At 44.2% G+C, this 24,605-nt stretch overlaps 3 protein-coding genes across 8 annotated transcripts in view; 1 reads left to right on the top strand and 2 right to left on the bottom strand.

Annotated features, from left to right (window-relative positions):
* LOC108966051 (polyubiquitin-B) overlaps window positions 1-2,210 on the bottom strand; it is a 4,036-nt gene extending 1,826 nt beyond the window's left edge. The window contains exons 1-2 of one of the 2 annotated variants that reach the window (XM_018928775.1): window positions 2,191-2,210; window positions 97-579 (exon numbers count right to left, since the gene is read on the bottom strand). In XM_018928775.1, the coding sequence (XP_018784320.1) occupies window positions 97-566 (470 nt within the window). In that variant the 5' untranslated portion in view covers window positions 567-579; window positions 2,191-2,210. Of the gene's footprint in view, window positions 1-96; window positions 580-1,073; window positions 1,303-2,190 lie in introns of those variants that run through there. The other variant, XM_018928774.1, reaches the window with a different exon arrangement.
* A 442-nt stretch (window positions 2,211-2,652) lies between these two features.
* On the top strand, window positions 2,653-4,835 carry LOC108966028. 4 transcript variants are annotated; one of them, XM_018928736.1, is made up of 5 exons: window positions 2,653-2,723; window positions 3,590-3,753; window positions 3,861-4,212; window positions 4,312-4,336; window positions 4,399-4,835. In XM_018928736.1, the coding sequence occupies exons 3-5, from the start codon at window positions 4,121-4,123 to the stop codon at window positions 4,771-4,773; spliced, it is 492 nt and encodes a 163-aa protein (XP_018784281.1). In that variant the 5' UTR covers window positions 2,653-2,723; window positions 3,590-3,753; window positions 3,861-4,120; the 3' UTR covers window positions 4,774-4,835. The 4 variants fall into 4 exon arrangements, with proteins under 4 accessions (XP_018784281.1, XP_018784280.1, XP_018784282.1 ...); XM_018928735.1 differs by lacking the exon at window positions 2,653-2,723 and having other exon boundaries at window positions 2,938-3,753; XM_018928737.1 differs by lacking the exons at window positions 2,653-2,723; window positions 3,590-3,753 and having other exon boundaries at window positions 3,780-4,212.
* Window positions 4,836-6,928: 2,093 nt separating this feature from the next.
* On the bottom strand, window positions 6,929-24,539 carry LOC108966065 (probable E3 ubiquitin-protein ligase HERC2). 2 transcript variants are annotated; one of them, XM_018928793.1, is made up of 15 exons: window positions 24,271-24,539; window positions 22,216-24,173; window positions 21,246-22,152; window positions 20,613-21,184; window positions 19,994-20,548; window positions 19,013-19,926; window positions 18,796-18,949; window positions 17,778-18,737; window positions 16,605-17,710; window positions 16,151-16,524; window positions 8,778-16,079; window positions 8,177-8,702; window positions 7,636-8,119; window positions 7,390-7,566; window positions 6,929-7,134 (listed from the first exon to the last, which is right to left on the bottom strand). In XM_018928793.1, the coding sequence occupies exons 2-15, from the start codon at window positions 23,179-23,181 to the stop codon at window positions 6,982-6,984; spliced, it is 15,150 nt and encodes a 5,049-aa protein (XP_018784338.1). In that variant the 5' UTR covers window positions 23,182-24,173; window positions 24,271-24,539; the 3' UTR covers window positions 6,929-6,981. The 2 variants fall into 2 exon arrangements, with proteins under 2 accessions (XP_018784338.1, XP_018784339.1); XM_018928794.1 differs by having other exon boundaries at window positions 24,339-24,539.
* Between the last annotated feature and the right edge of the window lie 66 nt (window positions 24,540-24,605).

Raw genomic sequence — 24,605 nt, 5'->3', positions numbered from 1 at the left:
GGAATACCCTCCTTGTCCTGAATTTTTGCTTTAACGTTTTCAATTGTATCGGAAGGTTCAACCTCCAGCGTAATTGTTTTACCCGTTAAAGTTTTAACGAAGATTTGCATACCACCACGTAAGCGTAGAACTAAATGTAGAGTGGATTCCTTCTGAATATTATAGTCGGACAGTGTGCGTCCATCCTCCAACTGTTTGCCAGCGAAAATCAAACGTTGTTGATCTGGGGGGATTCCTTCCTTATCTTGAATTTTAGCTTTGACATTCTCAATGGTATCGGAAGGCTCAACCTCCAAAGTGATGGTTTTTCCCGTCAAAGTTTTGACGAAAATCTGCATGCCACCACGTAGACGAAGAACCAAATGAAGTGTAGACTCCTTCTGGATGTTGTAATCGGACAGAGTGCGTCCGTCTTCCAGTTGTTTACCGGCAAAGATTAAACGTTGTTGATCTGGGGGGATTCCTTCTTTGTCTTGAATCTTAGCTTTAACATTTTCAATAGTATCGGATGGTTCAACCTCCAGAGTGATGGTCTTGCCAGTCAAGGTCTTCACGAAGATTTGCATTTTGGAAAGGGTACTAAAATAACGAAATCAATAAAAAAAATATTAATTATTTTGATGAAAAACGTAAGATTTTAATTTAATCACAAGTTAAATTATGAAGAAACTGATGACTAATCCTATATTACTATTCACTGCTTATATATGTTTGTATGCAAGTCATTACTGTTCCAGAAACTTCTGTTGCAATAGTGCTCATTTATGAAAAAATACTTTTTAATTAAAAATTATAATTTAAAATTTTAATTTAAATTTCTATGTAAAATCTTGTAAAAAAAAAGTACATAATTGCTAATGAGGTCAGCTATGACGCCATCTTGAAATTATGCGCAGGGGAAAATTTTCGATCGATTTCACAAGTGCAGCGCTGTTTGCATATACACATTTCTACCAATTTTCCAGCGTTTTTCACTGGCTTTGAAACAAACGTTATTTTACACAATTGCACAAATTTAATTAAAAATTAAAATAAACTAGCATGAATTGCAATTGCATAATAAACACACTCACCTTAACCTTCTTTTTCACAAAGAAATTAGTTTTTCAATAAAAAATATTGGTTCTCCTCTGCAGTAATTCTCAATATAGTTTGCTTATTTTCTTTAAAAAGTTTTTTGCCTATATATATATATATATATTTCAAAGCTCACTTATTTTCACAGAAAATTATCACAAATAACAAGCGCTGGTAAACCTTAAAGTGTTTCGCTCACAATTATTAAATACCGTTTAAGCAATAGCAGGCTAGTGCTCGCTTTTTATAGCAAGGCTGATATATAATGGAAAATGTACAAATTTCCCTTATTTCATTGGAAGTGCTACGCAATGGCCGTTATATATAACAAGAGATACATTGGCTATCTCTTTTGTGTACTTTTTGTTTGGTTTTTATGCTATGCTTTATTTCTACGCCATTTCATCATTTCCGTCTTTAAAACATATTATATTTATTTCTTCATTGTTTAAATAACTCGTGGTTTATGAAGTGCAGTTAGAATTAGCAGAAAATTTTGCTTTTCTGACGCTTTTCGTTATTGCGTATTTGTGAAAAAGTTATTTTCACAAATCTTCCGTCTCTTTCGTGCTATTGGTACATTTTATATGTAGTGTTGGTAGCGGGTTTGTATTTTTATGATAAAGGTTCTTATTTTATATCAATATCCTAAAAAATATTCCATATTTGCGGTGCTGCTCGAGTGCAAACATTTTACTATGAATTCTGTTATTAATTGTAAATATTAGCAGGTCAAATATAAAATTGGGGACACAGATTTTCTTGCACATTTGTTTTTTTGTTAATATATGCAATTAACGCTTGCCAACACTGTGTTTGGTTTGTTCTTGGGGCTTGAAAACATCCCAAAAGTTGGCATTGGAAAGCTTATTTACTGGAAGCGATGTTTTTTTTATCCATTATCTACAAATACATTTTACCCAAAGGCTGGAAACAGCCAACGGCTGTTCTTGCACCTTCCAGAAAGGGGAACGTGCTTTGTTATAAAAATAAGATTACTTGCACTATTTATTTGCGTTTCGTTTATAGAAATAAATTTAACACATTTCAACTAGCTACTTATTTATGCACATCATTATTAAATAACTAGGTTTTTGATAAAATTGTACTTACTTTTTATTTGCTTACACTTTATTTGTTTGTTAAATGGCTTTTGTTGTAATTGTCACGTTGCAATTGCATGTGATAGCTAGTTTTATGAAAACTTCAAAATTTTCTTTAAATGAACGAAAACATACACATTTTCAAAAGAGATTCAATTTTTTTTAGAAGTTAATCAAGCAAGTGGGAGAATTTTTGATTGAGAAAGAGTGGGAATTATATACGTACATATATCTATATATAAATATACCATATATCTACATACATACATACATATGTATGTCTGTATTTATCTAATTATATTTCCCACACATCCTGTGGGAATAAATAAATTCATTTATTGTTTCGAAGGGGTTTGAAATTTGGCATTCGTATACATACATATGTATGTATATATGCATTTAAACCAAGTTGTTAAATAATATATAAATAATAATAACATATTTTATAGTAAAAGAATATTTTCAAAAACATGCAAATCACGCATTAAAATTGTGAAATAAATTATCGCAAGTGGATAGCGATGACTGGTCTTAATTAAAAATGTTAGTATATATGTACATATTTACATACGTTTATTTATGTACATACATACATTTGTATATAGTTAGGTTTTAATAAAGTAGACAGTTGTATCTAGATACATACATATGAATGAATGAAACCATTGGAGTTCATCCAGTGAATGTATAAACATGTCTTTATGTTCTCTGGTCAAACAGCCAAAAACGCAAAACGAGCGCGTGGACCACAAAGAGTCCAATGAACGCGAGCGTTGTCATTGGGATCTCCTTATGTACATACATACATATGTATGTATGCATGAACTCATGTGTGTTTTTAAAGTCACAGCTGTTTTGATGCTTCGAAAAGAAAGTGTTTTGTTTAATATTTTTCTCTCGTTTAACAATTGAACTTTTAGCTTTATTACTGTTTATCTTTTGGAAACATTTAATGCGTATTATATTATAAATAATCCCCAATACGTTAACAATTATCTTTGATAAACAAACACATGCACAGTACACATTTAATATATGTATGTACATAAATTTGTATTTATGCATGTGTATAAGGTTAGCTAACTATTGGAACAAAAGAAATTTCATTGTGGCGGACGTCAATTTGCGGCCGCTGCGCACATCAAGGTCAATTCATGCACGACTTCGAATTATTATCAAAATTTTTTATTAATAGGAATTAAGTTCAACAACTTGCAAAAAAAAAAAACGCAAACAAATTTCAGCGACAATAAGTATACATACATATGTACATATCTATGGTAAAGAATCTAAAATACACATAAGAATGTTTGTCAACATGAAAGCTTACGAACAAACGATTCAAACACGGCAATTCATTATACTGATAACAGCTACTTTGTTAATAATAATTTTAATATTTTTTTCAGCCGCTTATCTGCTAACCGGGTTTTTCAATTACACTTAAAACGAAACCGTTAACGGCTGCCGGCTGTTTTATTTTTACACTACTACTGTCTGCTGCAAAAATATACTTACTAAAAATACATATACAAACATATGTACATATTTACGTTCAGGATGTGCAAAAAACGTAAGTTATATTTAACATGCTGCCTTAAGCTATGGATTACCTGAAGATGCATTACCCGCTTTGAAGCACAGCGTTTAATTTTTTTTTTTTTTAATTTTACAATAAAGTAATCAAATTCAGGCAATCATCGTTCGCGGCTTACAATCCATTGAAATCCAATCCGGGGCCTATATAATATACATATTTGTACTTGGCGGTATACTAGTTGATGATGGCGATGCATGCGGAAAATATCACGCAATAACTATAATATACCACCGATGAGATTCAAACCTAATTGAATGATTTTTGGAGTTTATACCTGCTCTCATTATGTTCGACCCTATAGAAATTTCTATAGTACTTCAACTTTCTATATGAATTGCTGATGACTTCGGAGTACTACTTGGTGAAGTGTTGTTTAACATTTGACACATTTTGTGCATGTTTTGCTACAGCATTAGACATAATTTTCGAAACGTAAGCATACATACATACAAAAATATTGTCAAAATTATGTATAAATATTGCCAGCTAAAACAATAATAAAATGTCGAATTTCAATAAAATTTTCAATAGTACCACCATCACTGGACGCGCCAATGTGAGTAGTGCCAACAATACACATCACACATTTGCATATTACATGGAACCATTTATTGGCAGGTTGCCAAGGCGACTTACGCTTCCTTCGCCTTGTTCTACATAATACATCGCTTACGCAAACGCTCAAAGACTGCGACGCATTGCACCGATTGTGAGTGTAAGAATTGTCACGACGGAAAAACTGCAACGCCAGATCAATATGAGAGAGATGCCAGCGGTAGCGCGTGCGATGTTGAGACTTGGCGACGCGCAATTGACGCAAATAAGTCAACAACAAATACTGGTGGTACTGTTGGTAATGAAGAAGGCATTACGGTGAATACAGTTGAAGTGGCAGATGCAGGAAGTGCCACTAAACGCGAAGTACACATTTTAGGGCCCGTAAAAGCGTATAAGCAGCAGGCAAAAATGAAATCCTGCGAAGCCGATAATTAATCGATATTTATACAGATTTTTTTTTTTTACATATTTTTTATGAATTCAATATTTTTTCGAATTTCAGCTTAACTATTCGATATTAACTAAATTTTCAAAACTTAACAAATAAAATAGTTTTTTTTTACATAAAATAAAACAGCTTTTAAATAAAATTTAAGCAAAGAAAAATATGTATGAGTGCAAAACACTTTATATTGAAAAATCTGCCATGAAACTATAAGGTTCACTATATACTATACGCATATGTAAATACAAATTTGAGGTTATATTTGGTGCGAAAAAGTTTTCTACGCCTTTTTTCGTCTACTAACAATATACAAACTATATACATTATTTTTTTTATTTAATAGTTTTTATTTAATTTTTGTTCTTTTAATATTTCATAAATTTGCGTTGAATCGCTGCATAGCAACTGCGCATTTTCAAACACATTTTACTTTTATTTTTAATCATAAAATACACTACAAATAAGGTATTCGGGTGAATTTAGTTCCACTTTTAAGGTTTTGCTACATAGTAAAAGCTAAAATATGTTACGAATAAAGTATTTACTAAATTTCCATTTAAAATGTGTTTTAAAATAGTTGTTTTTGAAGTTCTATGAATATGTGTGTGTGTGTATATGTGTGTGTGTACGCGTCTGTTTATTTTAGAATTTAGTTTATATAAATATAACTGTGATACTAAATCTCATAAAAATGTTAAAACAGTTCATTAAATAGACAAACATACATATGCATATGTGGTACATATATATAGACTATTATATATAGACTATTAAATTAATAAAAAAAAAAAATTTGCACATATTTTCACTAAAAATTAGACGAAAGCATAATTTTTCAATTCTCTAGCTAAGCTCATAATAAAAAATAAAATTCAGAAGATTATCATGAAACTAAGAATATATGTATGTATGTATGCATACTCTTCTAATAAAATTTTTTGGATAAATGATAAGTGTAAATTAAAAATATATTATTTTTTAAACTCTTTTGATTTCAGGAATTGTTAATTAATTATTTCAAAATAAAATTCTACAAATATAGTTAAAAAAAAATGCAAATATTTTATATAAATATATTTCAAATAATTTAAAAATTAAAATATGCATTTAAGTCATGCAACAGAAAAAAATGAAATTATATTTATAAAATAATAAATAAATATATTTAAATATAATCCAAAAATTTGATTTCAGTGTTAAATTATTTAAAAAAAAATGTTAATAATATAAATCAAAGAAATTGATTTCAGTGCTAATTTGCTAATTACTAAATCACTAAAGCTAAAAAAAATGATTTATGCTCAAACATTTTTCATATTTGTTGCTAAAATTAATACATATTGTTTCTTGAGTAAATATAAAGTTATAAAATATTTTTTATTCAATATCTTTGTTAAATCCATTTTTAAAGTTTAGCAGGGTTTGTAATATTTGTTAATTTTTTTTTGCATGGAAATTGACAAAAAAATGAATACATAATAAATTCATAGAATGCAGAAAATTAATAAAATTGCATTTAACTCAATGTGTGAATGCCTGTATGTAAATATGTGTGTGTAGATGTATGTATGTGATTTACATAAACATATTTAGCTGCAATAATTTTATCAATGTCACACAATATTTTTGCGTTAACACTTAGTAACATAATTATTTTTTTCGCAATAAAATTTGTGTTGTTTAATACTATATTAACGGAATTTTGGTTTTCTGCCATAATATATATTTTTTTGCAATGTATATGCGGATTTATGCTGCTAAAATATGGAATTCTATAATTCATTTGATTTTCGAAATTACATATGCTTTGTTACGCCTTTGAGGCGATTTAATTATTTATTTCATTTTCGGTTACGCGGTTTTCGCTTCGTTTCTGTGGGGTCGTATTGTTTCTTTTGTAAGGTGCTGCAAGTATAGCGCAATATATAATAATTAAGCAAAAACACTTCATTTATGATTTCGAAAACTTATTTTTGAATTTTTTATATTGAAATATAAGTTATTTTTTTTCAGTGTACTTACCAAACTACGTTCGCTGCTACTATAGACTACATTTTGCACAAAATTTATGTGTGTGTTTGTATATGCATGCATGTATGAATATCCTTGAAATTCATTATCCAATATATTTGTATTTTATTTTTATCCTTTGTTTAGCGTGAAATCCGGTTCACGTTCCACTAATAGTTAATTTTGATTTAGGCCTCATTACTCGCAGCCGATTCCAGGTCGCTGTCGTCCTCACTGCCTGTCGCTTCGGTGGGATCACCCATGGCAACGCGTGCATACTCGTCCGTGTCAATGCTCTTGCAGAAATGTATGGCGTACTTAAGCTTTTCTAGCAGAACAGCCTGTTTGACAAATAATTTCAATACATTATTTGGATAAAATTTTTAACTTCGTGTTTTCGAACATACTACATACATACATACCCCCATGTATGTATACATATGCATGCATTCGAAATGCACTGCAGATTAACATGATAAATAATTATTGAAAACTTATATTTTTCAATTTTCGAAATTTAAATTTTGAATTTTCGAAGTTGACTTTTCTCTATTCTAAAGGCAACTGTATGCCTCACATAAAAAATGTTTACGCACCTTGCAAGAGTAACGCGGCATTTTTAGCAAAAAGAAGCAAGTATAACTCTCCGGCAGAAAATTGTCGGGCGGGCTCTTTTCCAGCACCTGCAATACAAAGTCCCGACCACGAAAATCGGCAATGGTGCGCGGTAGACGTGTGCGGCCCCATACAAAGCGTAGAAATAGCGAGCGTTCCTTAAAAAAAGAAATAACGCATACTACCATGTGGAATTGGAACGTGAGTAAAGATTGAATTGCGCTCACCTGGTTGGAGAACTCTTCCATCACTTCCCAGAACCATGTGACCAACGACGAATTGGGATCGAAACCCTTGTATGTAGCCACGGACTTCAGCAGTCCCAATGGTATGTCCGGAGAGCCGCAAACCATCGCTTGCAGTTCGGACGCCGAGAAGAGTGACAGCAATGGCACCGGTATTACCTTGGACATGCCGTCACGCACCGCTTTAACCTGCTCATCGAATTCATGTAGACGGAAATTCAAAGCCAAACGCACGTATTCATGGCGATTTTGCGGCGAGATGCGCGTGTAGCGCGTAGACAGTGGCACCTCGTGTCCTTTGGCCGAGGATGTGGAGAAGGGCAGCTCTAGTGTACTAAACACCTTCGGATCGTCATCCATGTTGCGTATACAAAGCAAGCCGGCCACATAATCACGATCGACCTCGGTGAGATCGGAGGGACGTAGCTGTTCTCCAGCTAATTGACGCCAGACTGCTTCTGCCAAACTGCAAAGGAATGAAAACGTTAAATCTATTGCAGGCACAAAACTTCGACGCACTTACTTCAAACTTAATGGCGAGCCTGTGCGGACCGCAATACCCATCAGTACGCCAAGGAAACGGAACATGTTCATCTGCAGCACGGAGCCGAGTGTCGGGTCTAGTAGGAAACAGTCGCGATTAGCACCAGCCTCGCCACGTCCATTCGGTGTTGTTATCAGCAGTGGCACACTGCCATTCTGCAGTTCATCACACATTTCGGCGATTGATTCGCTGTAGCCGCCGCCGCAATCGTCTACACTCTCGCCGACAAACTTCACCTTCCACACGCGATGCGGCAGCGAGAGCGCTTCTTGCGTAAGAAGCGGCAGCTTCTGCACCATCTGACCGAAAACGCTTTTCATGCCATCAATGCCAGCGAGACCATTACCAGACTTATTACGCGAGCGCTTCACCTGTATGCGGTTGAGCTCAATCACGGGTCCATGTTGTTTGTCGCGCACCATAGTTGTTTGTATGACCTTGCGGAATGCGGCCTCTTTGATGGTATACACAAGCACATCCTTTAAAGCACCCAAGCTAAGTTCACCTGTAGCAGAGATTAAAAAAAAAAAAAAAAACGAGTTAAATTGTATATGGAGTTCCAAAGGTTACACGAACTCACCTGTGATTGGCAGCATGGCCAAACAAGGGCACAGCAGCTCCGAGAAGTGATGTAGCAGCACTAGACGTGCATGCAACGCTTCCGGTGGCATTTCGCGCACCAAGTCGTATTCGAGCGGTGGATTGGGTGGTGGACGCATGCGGTCGGTCAGTTGTGACGTGGACATAGCAATCGTGTGCGCAGAACCGCAAGTCACCTTCACTATGTGTTTGTTCTGCAGTGCAGCCACTAGCCGTGGACGTTGTATAGCACTAACCGTGCCATCGCCCAGTTGACCTTCGTCATTGTCGCCCCAAGTAAAAACTTCACCCGCATCGGTGCAGGCTACACAATGAAGCGAGCCTGTTGCAATCGAGACAATTTTTTTACCTTGCAGTGCTGCCACTTTTTTAGGACGACGCACATGGTCTACTGTGCCATGTCCGAGACGATGGAAATCTCCTTTGCCCCACGTATAGACAGCGCCCGATTTGGTGAGCGCCACCGAAAATTGTGAACCACATTCCACCTTCACAACGCCCAAACCAGCGAGGCTTTCAATTTTATATGGCAGCTTGCAGCCATCCGATCCGCCGCGTCCCAGTTTGCCATAGTCACCATCACCCCAACTCCATACATTGTCGTCATCGGTGATACAAAGTGTCTGCGCGTCCCCAGAGCCACAAGCCACATCAATGGCGCGATAGCCTAGCAAAGCTTCTACAAGTTTTGGACGCAATTGATCCTCCGAGTCCCCATGTCCCAGACGGCCGTAACGTCCTTTGCCCCAGGTCAGCACATGACCCGACGAGGTTATAGCCGCTGAGTGCGCACTACCGCATGCGATATCCACTATACCAATACCTGTGAGATCCTCAATGAGCTTCGGACGGTCGTAACTCATGCGGTTGCCATGACCGAGCTTGCCATCTTCACCTTCGCCCCAAGAATATACTTCACCTTCAGTTGTTAATGCGAGACAATGTTTGCCGCCCGAATTGACAGCTACTTTCTTAATAAAAACGTGCTGCAGGGAACCTATCAAGGTTGGTATTGCCCAGGAATCTGTGCCGCCTACGCCAAGTCGACCACCCGAACCATAACCGGTAGCAAAACACTTGCCATCAGGTGTGACTGCGAAGAGTGTTTGCTCGCCGCCGGCCAGTTGGACGGGTCGCAACAGACTAAGCGCCTCACAAGGTGTTGGTGTCTTAATACGGCTGCCTTCCAGGCCACCCAGCTGACCGCGATGGTTGTGGCCCCAGCCGTAGATTGTACTAGCGCCGCCCCAGGAGAGAGCCCAGTCGTCCGGTCGTCGATTGAGCCACTGTAGCAGTTGGCTGTCGTGAGCGCTCTTGAAAACCACATGGTCCTCGTGTAAAAATTGTAGCATATCATTGCCTGTAGATGGCGCCAATGGTGGCAGGTTGGCACAGACACCAGAGAGGATACTACCACTATTCGGTTCATGTAGGGAAAGCGACATCATTGAGTCAATTAATTGTATGACATTGCTGGTGCTAGGCGTCAATGTGTTGACCATAATTGAGCTGGATGGAGGTGGTGGAGGCGTTGGATTGCTATTCGTGCTGCCTGCAGACGAAAGCGATGTTGTCGAGTTCATCATCGAACCGACGCTGCCGCCGCCTGGTGAATGACTTGGTTGGGGTGATGGCATCATTTCGGCGAATTTCTTACGCACCTCCATGCAGAATGTGCGGGGCAATTCCGTGCGTTTTATGAGCGACTGCGCCACGCGTACAGCAATGCAATAGCGTTTGAACCAAGCCCACTTGTGCACATCGGCCGGCGGTAACGCGGCATCCAACTGCATGTCGCAAACGAGTGCCGCCAGCGTTTTAAAGTAATCGGAGTGCATGAGGTGTATGCCGCCACGTACTTGCGGCTCCTCGTACTCATATTGACGCAGCAATTCCGGTATGAGGGGCAATAAAATTGTATTTAGCGAAGGATCCAATGGCTTTGGTGCATGTTTTGAGAGTAGTACGGAGTGTAGCTGTTTTATCGACCAAATGCGCTGTGTCGTTGTGAGCGAGTTGAGCTGTGCGCAGGCCGCTAATGCGGCTGCTAACCGCAACAGCACGCTCGTGTTATGCGGTCCCAGGCGCTCATTCAGCAAAGCCATCACTAGCGGCATTGATGGCTGCGAGAGCACTGCGCGGTCAGAGCCGCGTTCATGCAACGCGGTCGCTGGCATAATCGCATGCACCCAAAAGCGCCAGCCCCAACCATTTACCGAGCTATCCGAGGTGAACTTCCAACGCATCTCATCGCCGAGTATACGCACTTCGGGTGCCCATTGCGCGTATTCACGGCCGGAGCGCACGGCAACTACGCGACCTGAAGCATCCATAATTACTAGCGGATCGTTTCGTTTCTCTGTGCTGCACTGACTGTCAAATTCTATGCGAAGCGACTCGGCGCCGGGTATCTTCACTTGGCCCACAATTGTCATGTTGTCCACATAAGGATGACTGCTCTCGCGCATCACAGGTTTTGGTACTTTGCCCAAGCTATAGCGCGACGTGCATAAATCTTCAAGTTCTGTAATACAGGTCTCCAACAACATGGCACCAATAGTAGGTGAGTTCGAACCGAGTGCAGTGAGTGTATCGGAAATGGTCTGCGCAGTGCTGAGCGGTCCTGTGCGGCCAGCGACACTCAACTTAAGCAACTCTACTAGGCTTTTGGCTTCAGCCTCACCTAACAATGAGGTGAAGTCATCCAAGCCAGTGAGACTGATCTCCTCAATTATCTCCTCCTGGTTGGTCATGGTGGCGGCTAGCGCAGACATAGCGCTGGCGGACATTTTCGAGTGTTTATGTGGTGCATTACTGGAAATCGATGCCGAAAGTGAGAGTGAACCGGTTAAGCTTTGGAATGCGCTCAACGGTCCAGCCGGTGCGGGCACAATTTCCGCCTCTGGTGAGGGTTCGTGTACGGCCGGATCGGTGGCATCGGCTGGCGCCTCTCCACCACCATGTGCGATTACTTCGTTATTACAGTTATTATTATTGTTGATGTGGCCATTATGACCGCCCAATGTGCCATGCGGTGTGCTGCTTGGAGCGCCAATTGTAACGTCTTTACCGAAAGTTGCGCTAGTACTGTCATGTACATCGAAGTCGCTGGAACTCTTTTCGTGCAGGTTCACTTTACTATGGCTGGTTAGTGCAGCGACAATCAGCTGGCGTGCCTGCAGTATGCTCATGGCATTCAGCACATAGTTGAGCGCAGTTTGACGTGCGCCATCGGTTTCAAGGGAGAGCAAGGTCTCACTGAGACTGAACTTCGACGTCGGTTTCGACATATTTGTTGTTGCTGTTTGTGTATTTAGATGCGTATCAGTGTCATAGATACCGAGACTGCTACCTCCCAGTGGATCTTTGGAGGTCGCAAACGGCACAGGACCTTTCTTCTCATCCTCCGATGGTGACTGCGGCAAACCCCAAGCGACAGCGTGCGAACTGCCGCAAGCGACACGATTGACAAACACAGAATCCAAGCCAATGACCAGCGCCGGTTTCTTATTCACCACAGTATTACCAGAACCCTGTTGCCCATGGTCGTTGTCCCCCCACGCATACACTTGTCCGGTATCGGTGACGGCCAGGCAATGCAGGGCACCCACTGCTAGGTGGATGACTTTGCGGCCGCGTAGTGCTTGTATTGGTTGCGGTTTGCGTACATGCTGGTCACTGCCGTGACCTAAACGATAATAATCACCCTTGCCCCAAGTCCATACCTCACCGGTGCGTGTAAGCGCGAGGCTGAATTGTGCGCCACACTCAATTTGTATGACACCGATGCCGGTCAGACGCTCGATTTCGTGTGGTATCGATGAACCTTCTGAACCGCCGCGGCCCAATTTGCCGAAATCACCATCGCCCCACGAGTAGACAATACCATCTTCGGTTAGTGCCAAAGTTTGCGCGTCACGACTACCACACGCCACCTGTATAACACGTTTACCGCTCAATGCTGTGACCAATTTCGGCTTCAGTTGAGTAACATTGTCGCCGTGTCCTAGTCGTCCATATTCGCCTAGACCCCAAGTGTATAGTTCGCCGGCGGAGGTGATAGCCGCACTGTGCGATGAGCCACAGGCAATGTCACGTATCTTCTTCGCACGCAACGCCTCAATAAGTTTTGGTTTGTCCATTGTTAGCCGGTTGCCATGGCCCAGCTTGCCATCCTCACCTTCGCCCCAGGAGAACACTTTACCGTCCAACGTTAGAGCCATCGCATGTTTACCGCCCGAGTGAACGGCTACTTTCTTAACGACATACTGATGCAAAACTGGTATCTGTCGTGGCACTGATACATTCACACTGATGCCCAGTCCGAGCCGACCGTTCGTACCCTCACCACACGCGTACACCTTACCATCCTGCGAGACGATAAATAACGACTTCGAGCCGCCCGCAATATGTATGGGTCGTAAGCGACTGATAGTTTGTGAAAATGTTGGCACTTTCACTTTGGAACCTTTGAGACCGCCAAGTTGCTCCTTGTCGTTGAGACCCCAGACCATTACAGTACAAGGCGGGTCGCAAAGCGTCGAGGATTTAGGATCAGCGTTGCCATAGGTGCTGCTTAAGCACGAATTGGAGTCGCTCATCTGCTCATATTCACAAGCTAAAAACGAGGCATTCATTAGCAGCAGATCGAGATCAGTTTGTTTGCGCCGTCCGATGATGTTCAGGCTGTGTACTTTACACTGTATACCATTGTTACGGCACTGCTTGATTACTATTTCGATCCAAGGGTAGTACTGGCGCACGTCGCTCATCAGCGTCACCGTAGTATCGGTGTTTTTTATGGAAATCCATGAATAGTCCTTCAAGTTACCAATACTGTCGCCGACGCGTACCACAACCAACGAAGGCTGATGCGAGTGATCGCCCGGACTGACCACAATTGAAAGACTGTGCACCAGTATATGCTCATGTATCTCCAAGCGGATCCAATGCTTGGTTTGACTGCTAGATGAACTTTGCCAGCAATAAGGACTGCGATCGAGTAGATGTTTCGCGGTTGCTTCGTTCGAGGATACCGTAAGTGAGCGTATACAACGGGACCAGTCTTCGATGAGATCGCTGGGTGTTGGGACCGCCCCGCTGTTCAGACCAAGTAGGCCGCCTGTAGTGCCTCCTACTTGGTTACCACCCACCACTTCTATGTCATTCAGTGTACCCTTCCAACCAGCGTGTTGGGGAAAATCCACGGTGACATCTTTGCCGCGAACTGCGGTCACTGTGCCGACACTGCCACGCAGCACATAACCCCACTTGTAGCGTGAGACAGCGCGCAAACGTACCTGTGTGCCGACGCTCACCTGTGCGGAGCGTTCACAAGCCGTCTTTTCACGCGGCATTTCCAAGAGCTCGATGTGTACAAAGCAGACCCAATAGGTGTTTCCGTGTAGCTGCCAGTCCACCTGCACATTTAGATCATGTAAGCCCTCTGTATCTACCTTGAGCACTGTGCCAATATCACCCTTTTTAATTTCCTCGAAGTCACGGCAACAACGCACCAGCATGCCGGGGCAAACGAGGCCACGCACATACAATGCGTACTGATCGGCTGAGGGAAAGTCCTTTCGCGTCTCAAATTTCACCAGCTGTTCATGTATGGAGGATCCCTCTACGGTATCGGAGCTGCTGTCCAAGCTCTCGTTGTCGGAATCAGCTTCCGGATCGTGCAAAGTCTGCAGCTTCGCTTGCAGTGAAGTGWTGCTAGAAGAACCGGCGGCTGGCACACTACCACCTACCAATGGCGGCTCCAGATAGTCTGTTGCATCGATGGTATTTGCGCAAACGTCGGGGTGCTCGAGTATCCACTGCACGATTTGCTCAGGTGTTGGTATCACCTCCGGATGTATGGTCAACTGCTTGACTGCCAGCTCTACAGACTTTTTAGAGAAGCCCATTTCCATGATTTGCGCAATGAGTGGTGTGGCTTCTGCATCATGCTTCGGTGCTTGTGGCTGACTGCCACCGATCGCCTCATCCAGCATACCGACATTAAAGACTGGTACGCCATGTATCATCGTCGGTTGCATGGGCGGTGTTGGTGCGGCGAAAGCGCCACCGCGTCCAGCGCTAGTCGAGGCCGCCTCATTCAGCTCAGTGTGCACTTTGGCGGCGAGCACTTGTGCGCAATTCAGCGCTGCAGTTGACAAGTCACTATAAGTGTAGATCGCCTTTATGGGCGACGGCTGGGTGGCGCGTATCAAAATACTTTGTATGAGCAACTCAGTGTCACTAATTGTCGGTTGTGCAGCAAGTTCATCACAGTTCGTGGCCTCAACACCGCCACAAGCACCCTCGGTGTTCGACTTACCTTCGCCGCTGACGTTCACAGTGCCGTTGGCTTCCTCTGAGAGACTCTCTTCGGAAGAATAGGTACACAAGCCGGGAGAGCGTTGTTTCAGTATCTTCCTTAATGCCGCCTGATGCCGATAGAGCACGCAATTCGCATTTAAAACGGACAATTGGATTTGTTGCGCGCGTAGTAGACTGATGTCCACCATGTTGGGCACACATTCCTTGCGTTCTCCAGGACCGAAGAGCAACACAGCCCAGGAGTTTAACAACATCTCATTTAGCGGCATACGTGAAAGGCTGAAAACCGAATAGTCGGCGCATTCGAATGCCACGTTCAACGAGATCTTACGGAACTCGCCGTTCAGGGTTTGACCATCTGTGCTGAGCAGACACTTACCTTTGTTTGTGAAGCCACATATGGTGGCTGTATTGCCCTCATAGCAGACTTGTAAGCCGACGCGCGGTCGTATATCGCAGCCGCCTATGGTACAAAGTACGCCCATTACATAGATGTACTCGTTCTCCAAGTGTTGTAGGTCCAGGCCGTCTTCGCCAAACAGTTCGGCAGCGACACAGAGTTTTTGTGCAAGAAACGAGTTGATTGCCGCGTTCCAATAGGGTAGCGTGTGCAGACGTCGCAGTAAAGTTATGATCTCCTCGGCCATGGTACCCGAGTGTGAAGCGGTCAGCAACACGCGTGTCTTGCAGTCGCCCCCATTTTGTGACAGCGATATGTCTTGCGGGCAGTAAAGCGTAATCTTGCCCAGTGTGGAGAAGAGCTGACGCACCAATAAAGACATGCGTTGGGTATGCGCATCGTCGGTCCAGTGGATGAGTATACTCTGCAGAAGGCGTAAACAGTGAATATTGCGAAAAAGATCTTGCTCACGCGTCACCGGCTGTTCGAGCAGGCTAATGTAGAAGTCGATCCACGTGGTCGAGGACAAATATTTCGCCAGCGATTTCGATTCACCTAAGGGCGTTAAAAGAGTTGTTGAAAGAAATTAAAAAAAAAAAAAATTTATAAGAAAAGTATGTGTTCACCTGCAATTGCTTTCAGGAAACCTAAAGTGGTCCAATTGTCCAGACCGTAGATATTACCAAGTGTGGACTTGGGATCGAGTACGGATCGAAACATGCAGGATATGCAGCGCACGGCACTCTTATCCATCTGCGCACTGTGTAAACCAATGCCTACCGAGATGATTTGTAGCGTTTTAGTGCAGGCGTAACGTAGCAGCTTGGTCGGGTGCGATTCGCCATTCAGCTGAGCATCGCAGCAGAGCTCATCCTTTTCCGTTTCTGTGTCAGGTGAGATGATATTCAGAGCGCTATCGGCTAAGCGTAGATCATATTGACCCTCTTTACCCATGCGATAGGAGTTTGTAGCGCCGGTGTACCATTCAACGCGAACCCAACTGAAAGAGGGCAGAGAGAGTAAGTTCATACGTACAAGAAAGAATTCCAAGTTTCTATAACTTTGTATGTAACCACTTACCCGTCCTCGCCCACTTCGCTAATGATGCGTCCCTCACCAGGCGGATTGCCATCCTGATCGCCCCATTTCCAGTCCGCGCCCCGCACGATACGCGTGCCGATCTTCATTAACTTCGCCAGTTCTGGTCCGGTTAAGTTCGCTTTATTGGATTTTTGTTTTAAAATTGTGTCTTCATACACCACAGAGAGATCGTAGGTGTTCTTCACGGTCGGTATCTCGCCACCAGTCTGACTGAGCAAACCGAGCACCGTGCCGAGTGTGCCAGAATTCACGATTAAACTCAACTCATTGGCACTCATATCCTTGGCTAGGATACCGAATACGCTTAGCAGAAAACGGGCACGTGGCAGCTTTTTCAAAAACACATAGGTGCCCAGATTAGAGGTATCCTTGCCGTTGCCGGCATTGTACTTGCCCTTCAACTGTATGAGCTCCTGATTGACCAGCCGCTGCAGTTCGCGCACAGCCCACTCGAGCACGCGTGATTCTGCGAGCAGCAGATCAGCTTTTTGAAAAGCCGTTATCATATTAAGATCATAAAGCACGTTCAGCGTTGCCTGCTTGCTATAGCTGCTCTTGAGATGCAAGCCCAGATAACCGTTAAGCATATTATACTGCACGGCGTCGAGCAGACCATGCACCTGCAACATGGCGTGGAGCATTTCTAAGCCCTGGCGACGTATTTGGTAGCGTTGCACCTGGCAGTACATAGCACGACGCACGGTCTCCACATCGCACACCTCTTGCATCACGAACTCGACAATCTCTTGCATGATGGGCACATTCAACTCGCCGGAAAAGTACCATTTCTCCCGCAGCTTGCGTAAAAGATCGTTATTTAGACGCGGTTCGTCATCTGCGGGCTTCTTGTCTTCATCGAAGTCCAGTTCGTTTGCCTGCAGTTTGATTTCCTCATTGGAGGTTTTGCGTTCGCTGAGTATAACGTTGTTGTCGCCGCCGTCAAGTAGGTTCTCGTTGGACAAGTTTCCGCGTAGTGGTGGCATCAGTACAGTGGCGCTGGCAAGTGTGCTGCTGTCCGCCGTACCGACGCCAGAGTCCTTCTCAGCTGGCTCTGAGGCCGCGCCATCGCTTTGCAGTAGTGATTCCTACAAACAAAAAAAAAAGGGTCATGAGCGCAAAAAGCGTATATATTTTTATAATGAACCAACTTACGTGAGACTGATTCAGCTTTTGCGCCACATTCTGACTCTGTATTGTCACATTGAGTATGTCTTCAGGCTTGGCGCAGGCCAGTTGTTTCTTGGCCATGCGCATTTCGGCTATGATGCGCCGCACGACATGCTTGAAGCGAGGCAGCCGATGAAGTATGGGCAATTTGCGCAGCGCTTCCTGCTCCAAACTCACAGCCGGACGAACTTCGTATAGCAAAAAGCGCAGACGCTCTAGCATTGGCGCGCATACTTCTTTATAGCTGCGATTTAGCTGCTGGCGTATGCGCACCACCGACCATTTGGTCTGATAGATGAGCCGTATCATGTCGGCGATTTGGCGGGGTGTCTTAGCTACAGCAACACCACCCAATTCGCGCTCCAACACGTTTAGTACGAGACCGCCCAGGCTTTGATGGCGTATCAGCACTGCGGTTAGTAAACGCTCCAACTCTTGCACGGGATGTTCGTGTGGGAACTCTTGGTGCCAAATTAAGTTGTTATCCTTGCAGTAACGTTCGGAGAGAGTCATCCACGTGACGACCAGAGGATCGGTTAAGCGCGCCTCACTCAAACCGGATATAAAGCTTTCAATGCGCTGCTGCACACTATTAATGTGCGGTTGCGTGACTACAGTGACGCCACCAACGCCGCCACCGGATGTGCCTACGCCGCCAATCCCGCCACAAACATTGAGACCGTGAGCAGGCGGTTCGGTGGGCGTACTGCCGGCGGTGCTGGCGCTGCTACGCGCCTCGCCCTTCTCCTCGTCGAAGGGATTGCTCGGCTGCAAGAGCTGCAGTCCACCTCGTAGTATGCTGGAGCGCACTATGGTCTTGCACTGCAACTCTGCCGGCTGCTGTGCGGGCCCGGTCTGCAAGAGATTCACAACGAGCCCCAGTAGATAAGCCAGCGCACGTTCCGAATTGAAGTGCGTGAGTACTTTACTCTGTTGCACATGCGGCTGAAAGGGCGAACAAAAGGTGGAGTAAATTGTGGTATTTGTGTTGTGGTCAACATACCTTTTCCTCTGTCACGTATACCGCGTAGCGTCCGACCTTGTAGTTGCTCAAAATGTGTTCCAAACAGTTACGATAGATGGAGGTATTGAGCTCGACGGTGAGATCCTTGCCGATGCTCGTTGCTAGCAGCTCATTAATGGCCGAATTGTCGTTTCTGTAAAGAGGTAGACATAAATAGTATGATCTCGAGTTGTCCCGCTACTACCTCCAGACTTACTGATAGTCGCTGATGTCACATACATAGCCATTAAGTATGATCCACTTGCCGCCATCGAGTATGTGGTTTTCGAAGTCATTTTTGCGTATCAAATTCACATCGTCCTGAGTCTGCACATTCGCGCCTTTCTGATTGCCGCGGCATATAATGCCTGGCCAGCCCATGTCGTCCGAGTCCTGTATCTCACTGTCGCATATGACACGATTCAAATTGTCCAGCGCATGCAGCATGGGCAGAAAAATCTTAGTCCATTCGAAAGCGGGCAAGATCGTCGGACGATCGCGTTTCAGTATGATTAGTCCGATCAGCAGCTCGTATAAGAGCGTATCGGATATGTCGGTTTTTATGATGTCCGCCACGCTCTCCTTGCCTTGCAGCGCGATTTCGTGCGCCTTCTGCAGCGAAAGTATGCACAGCGACACCGCGCTCTGCACATATTTGCTGAGCAGCGCCTCGGCACCGCTGATCTCCTCCTGTTTCGACTGATGTATGTGTGCGAAAAGTAAACGCTGAAAGCGATGCAACAAATCCAGACTCGGACTAGTATGCTCGGCAATCGTCGTCGATTGTACGACTGAGAGCGTGGTGAACGAATCATCTTCGGGCTTTGTAATACCAGCATTTATTAGTAGTTGTGTCAAACGTGCTTGCGTCAACGCAGAGTTGTTGCGAAGCAGTTGTTTGATTAGATGTAGTAACGGTAAATTGTGTCCATTATCGGTGCAGTCATTTGCTTCCAGGCGTATCGCTTGCTTGAGCGCCGTTTCTAAGCCGCCTTCGGCCATCAGTGAGCCGACAAGCAGATCTGTCATGAAACGATGACCCGAGGAGGAAATGCCCGACTCAGAAGGCAGCAGGGAAGTCAAAGTTTGTGCGCGCTCCGAAGCTGTGGGCAATAAAACGCTCCAGCCGACCTACAAATACATATTAAATATGGTTTGAATTGATTGAAAAACTATTATAACCAAATGCAACATTTACCTGCAGAGTCCACTGCGCTGCCTCTTGCATGGTTTTAAGTACATTTGAGCCACCCGCCAGACTGAGTATGCGCGTTTTCAAGCTGACCAGCAGACGCGAACCTTCGGATAAGCCCACAGATTTTGGCGCGACGCCATTAACAATCAGCGCGTGTAATTGTAGACGCAACAGATTCAAGCAGGCCACAGCAATGCACTCGGACTCCTGATTTGGCGTTTGACGATTGTTGCTGTCCTGTCCACAGACTATGCCGAGCAATTGATCAAGCAGCCTAAATGTGTGTTCGCTGAGATCGATGACAAAAGGTATTTTCACCGGCACGCCTTGTACCGAAGTCTGACTCCATATAATGCTTTGCGCGGAGCCGCAAGCAATTCCGTAAGCTTGCACAGAGGGATGTGTGGCGAGTATCGGATCGCGCAATATGGGCTCCTTAGAGATCGCGGCGGGACACACTTGCTGGAAATCGTTGCGACCCCAGCCGAAAACTTCGCCTTTATTGCTCATAGCGAGACAATGCCAAACGCCGACCGAGACGTCTACAATTACCTTCGACTGTAGAGGAAGAGAGGTAAGAATGGTTTTTAGAGTTCACAGTACAAAATACTTGTCAATTTACCTGCAGGGCGCTTATCTGCTTGGGCGTGTTGAGACACTGCACATTTTTGTCGAGCAAGCCATGTCCCAAGCGGCCATCGTACGCTTTGCCCCACGAATACAGCTTACCATCGCAGCTCAGCGCCATTGAGAACTGCGAGCCCGCAAACACACGTTTAATTAGCGGCAACGTTTCAATTAACTGCGGCAGCTGAGAACCATTGCACGAGCCGTTTCCCAATTTACCGTAATCGCCGTCGCCCCAAGCAAACACCAAACCTTCGGCCGTCAGGCATAGCGTATGCGAGTCACCGCTGCCTAGCGCCACGTCGATTATGCTATGCTCACGTAAGGCGTACACATGTGTCGGTAATAGTTTATCGTCTGAGTTGCCGTGCCCGAGTCGGCCATAGGTGCCGCGACCCCAAGTATAGAGGTTGCCGTTCATAGTGATGGCGGCGCTGTAGGTGCAGCCACAGTACACCGCTTTAACGCTATGCTCCAGCGATTGTATTTTGGTTGGCTGCTCGCGCAGCAACGAGTCGCCATGCCCCAAGCGGCCACCCTCACCGCAGCCCCAAGAATATGCATTCTCTGTTCGCGAATAAATAAATAAATTTGGCGAAAAAAACGGTGTTTTACCGCTTCAACTTACCCATATTATCCACGGCCATGAAGTGCCGGCCCTCACAATGCGCCGTCACAGCTGTCACGGGCACGTCGTTCATTTCCTCAATAAGCATCGGCTCCGTCTCCGGTTTGGCGATGCGCCAAGTGTACATCTTGCCTTCGTGTGTGAGAAAGATGACGTACTCCTCGGAGAAGGCGACCTGCTTCACCTGGAAATAGAAATTCAGCACAGGCGCGGGATAGTGCGCGACTGCAGCAGTGTTTGCCGTGGCTGTCAAGCCTACAGCCGGTTCGGCGGTGAAGCCATATTGATCGTGACACAGTGTTTGCCAACCGAGCGCGTAAATGCGTTGTTCATGCAGTTGTGGTGATGAGGCAGCGGATGTGCTCTCCTGTGACGCCTGCACGTGTAAAATTGGTTTCGCAGATGGCGGTTGAGCGCGCGATGGTGGTGGCGCGCTTGCGGTGCTAGTGGGCAAATGAGGCTTTGCGAGACGATCGAGATGTGAAACCACGACCACAGCGGCTTGTTTCAAGTCCACATTGGTGGTGTCTTGTTCGGGTAGCGTGAGAAAGCGTAGAAAGGATTCGGTAGCGCTGGCCGGCGCTGACTCTGCCATATTGTTAATGCCATAATTACCAATGCTCTCGTAACGCCGCAGTATGGGCACCAAAGGCGCGCCTATGTTTTGTGGCACGTCGCGGTTGTCGTCCGTCTCCTTTTCTTTCTCCCAAAGCATCAACAGTAATACGATTGCCTCAAGTGTCGCGGCAAGTGTGCCCTTTTGTGCGCCCAGCTCCAACAGTAAGCACAGAGCGGTGTGGCGATCTTCACGCGGTGCTGTACACCGCCCGCCTAAGGGATCTCCGAGCGCTACTTGGCGCAGAAACTTTATAGAGCGCTCAAGTACTTCGATCCACAGAGGTGATACCTGCAAATGGGAGAGTTTATTAATTAGAAAGAGTTATCAGCATATATAAACTGAAATGCTCACCTGTGTGGCATCAAAGAGCGATGCCTCTGGCAGATCTTGCAGCGATTCTAAGGCTTCACTTAGCAGCTCGCTGCACATTTCAGTGTCTTCACCAGAACGCCATGCCCGTCGCAAGAAGGCGAAGGAAAAATTAAGCGCGGCGCGTGTGCCAACCCGAGCCAAGCCTAAAGTGGCGCGTTCATTTTCCTTTATGGGCGATGGAACGTCTACGGTTGAGAAATGCCTTAATTTGTTAGTTGCATGGTGATTCATCTCCCTAATACGCAAGGGACTTATGCCACTGTTGACAGCGCTGCGTTGATCCTCATTGAACTTGCATTTGTCCGTTGTGGATGAGACAATACTGCTCGGCATGCCAATGTTGATGTGACACTGTAGCTCCTGTTGTTGCTTCCATCGCGAGAGCGCCACAAAATAGCGTTCATAGATGAAAAGTTGCTGACGCAAGTGTATGGCAGAGAGACAGTTACCAGCCGCTTGCAAAGAAATGTCATGCAATTCGGCCAATAGCGTATTCTGGCAATTTAATTTCACTGTGGTGTTGGGACTTTGGCCCCATAACCATGATTCAAAGATGACTTCTGACGAAATGCGGTTAGCGGCTGCATTCTGCACTGCTGTGGTCATTTTCTTGATGGCTGAATCGGAGTCCAGCGTGCGGCAAGCGGAACAGTTGCATGCTGACAGAGGACCGCAATAGTCGAGTGGGCAACAGGAGCATTGCAGCTTCTGAACGCCACAGTAGTGCTTGCCATCATCGCCGAGATAGGAGAGATGTCCTGCCGCATTGAGTACAGGCGCTGCTGGCGAAGAGACTAATTCACAATCTTGTATGAGATTATTCCACAGCACGGCGGCATCTTCGACGTTGCGCAAGCTTGAGATTAGATCGGCGCGTAACCATTTGGCATCGAGGAAGGGCAGCGGACGTAAATATAGATCAGCAGTGGAATTGCACGAGGACATAACTAACGTCACTGCTGCACCTTATCGTAAGGAACAGTCTTAAATTTTTGTTTTAGGTTTTATAAGTACTGAAAGGTTGTTATTGTTATGAAAACCGCAAAGCTGCGTAGTTATTTCTTTAATCGCGCCACAATTTGTATTAAATACAATTATGCTACTGATTATTGAATTTTAAAACTTTTGACTTCTCGATTTGTTTAATGAGTTTTTCCGCTATTGAAATACTGTATGATCGCCGTGCTACAATGAGCTGCCGTGCCAGCGTTTACATTTTGTATTTGCTTATCATGCAATGCTTTTTTGTGGCGCTGATAAATATATTTTCTAATGCTTGATGCAAATCCAGTTATGCTAACACGATTTTCAATTAATATTTACGTGGTTTCAATTGAACGTAAAGTTTGCAAAAATTATTCAATTTAATTTTGTTTTTTTCGATTCACGCGTTAACCTCCAGCCTTGCCTTGCCGTGCTTTAACCAGCGAAGCGAAGCGGCTGTGTTGGTTCACACACGCTGCTCAATGTTGTATACAGCGAGCGTATTTGCGCTATATTCCACAATACTGCAAGTACACCTCTTCCGCCCACAACGCTTCTGTTGTCAAGTAGTCGCGTTCAGTTTTGTGTAGCCACTGCCCCTCCCTAGTAGTTGTTAGGTTCGTTGTGTCGTCGCTGACTTTGATGTCGTCACTTTCGCTTTTGTCGATTTGTTTTGACCGTGTAACAATTTATATTGATGTTTTGTTGCTGTTGTATTGTTCTCCTTCGCTATTACTTCCACTTCTATTCGATTTTGTATATATTGAATTTTTTTTGTTTTTGTAGCTGCAGCTGGTATCGGCCTTTGGGAAAATTCAATTTTGCGTAAACTGCTGGCGCAGCGACGCTGATACTAATGATTATCACAGAACCTCAGCAGATACGCTTCGCACGCGTCGTTCATCCACATACACCCGTTGACCGCACCGCCTTTACACCACTTCCTCCTCCACCTTTTTACAAGTAAATAATAATAATTTTATTTCTCTTGGTAATGGTGCAACTAACTATGAAAGCTATTGCACCCTTCGTCAAGTTGATTTTACTTACTACCCTTCCACACTATTGGGGAACTATTTATTCTACACACATACACCCACCGCACGCACACCACTCACAAAATTTTCACAGCTCGAATTTTTTCTTCAGAGTTTTTCAAATGCAATTTTTCGCTATACACTCAAAATTTTTGACGGAATTTTTATATGAATTTGTTGTATCGCTTTTCTACTACAACTATACACTAGTTTGAATAACAAATTTTAACTTTTTCTTTGTATAATTTTCATTGAAAGGAGCGCAGCAGTTTTTCCAGCTAGTTCAATAAAGAATCTCAAGAAAATTTTCGATTGACTGCAGTGCTGCCAGTAGATGCCACAGTAAAT

The sequence above is a fragment of the Bactrocera latifrons genome, unplaced genomic scaffold, assembly GCF_001853355.1.
Source record: "Bactrocera latifrons isolate USDA-ARS-PBARC rearing strain unplaced genomic scaffold, ASM185335v1 scaffold_154, whole genome shotgun sequence".
NCBI classification, from domain to species: Eukaryota; Metazoa; Arthropoda; class Insecta; order Diptera; family Tephritidae; genus Bactrocera; species Bactrocera latifrons.
This window is presented reverse-complemented; position numbering and strand designations above follow the sequence as displayed.

What these genes read in the sequence shown, in the direction of transcription:
- LOC108966028 (XM_018928736.1), top strand. Translation starts at nt 4,121, where the DNA reads ATGACTTCGGAGTACTACTTGGTGAAGTGTTGTTTAACATTTGACACA. An exon ending in TTAGACATAATTTTCGAAAC is followed by an intron (nt 4,213 to 4,311) that starts GTAAGCATACAT and finishes AATTTTCAATAG; the next exon opens with TACCACCATCACTGGACGCG. An exon ending in CCATCACTGGACGCGCCAAT is followed by an intron (nt 4,337 to 4,398) that starts GTGAGTAGTGCC and finishes ATTTATTGGCAG; the next exon opens with GTTGCCAAGGCGACTTACGC.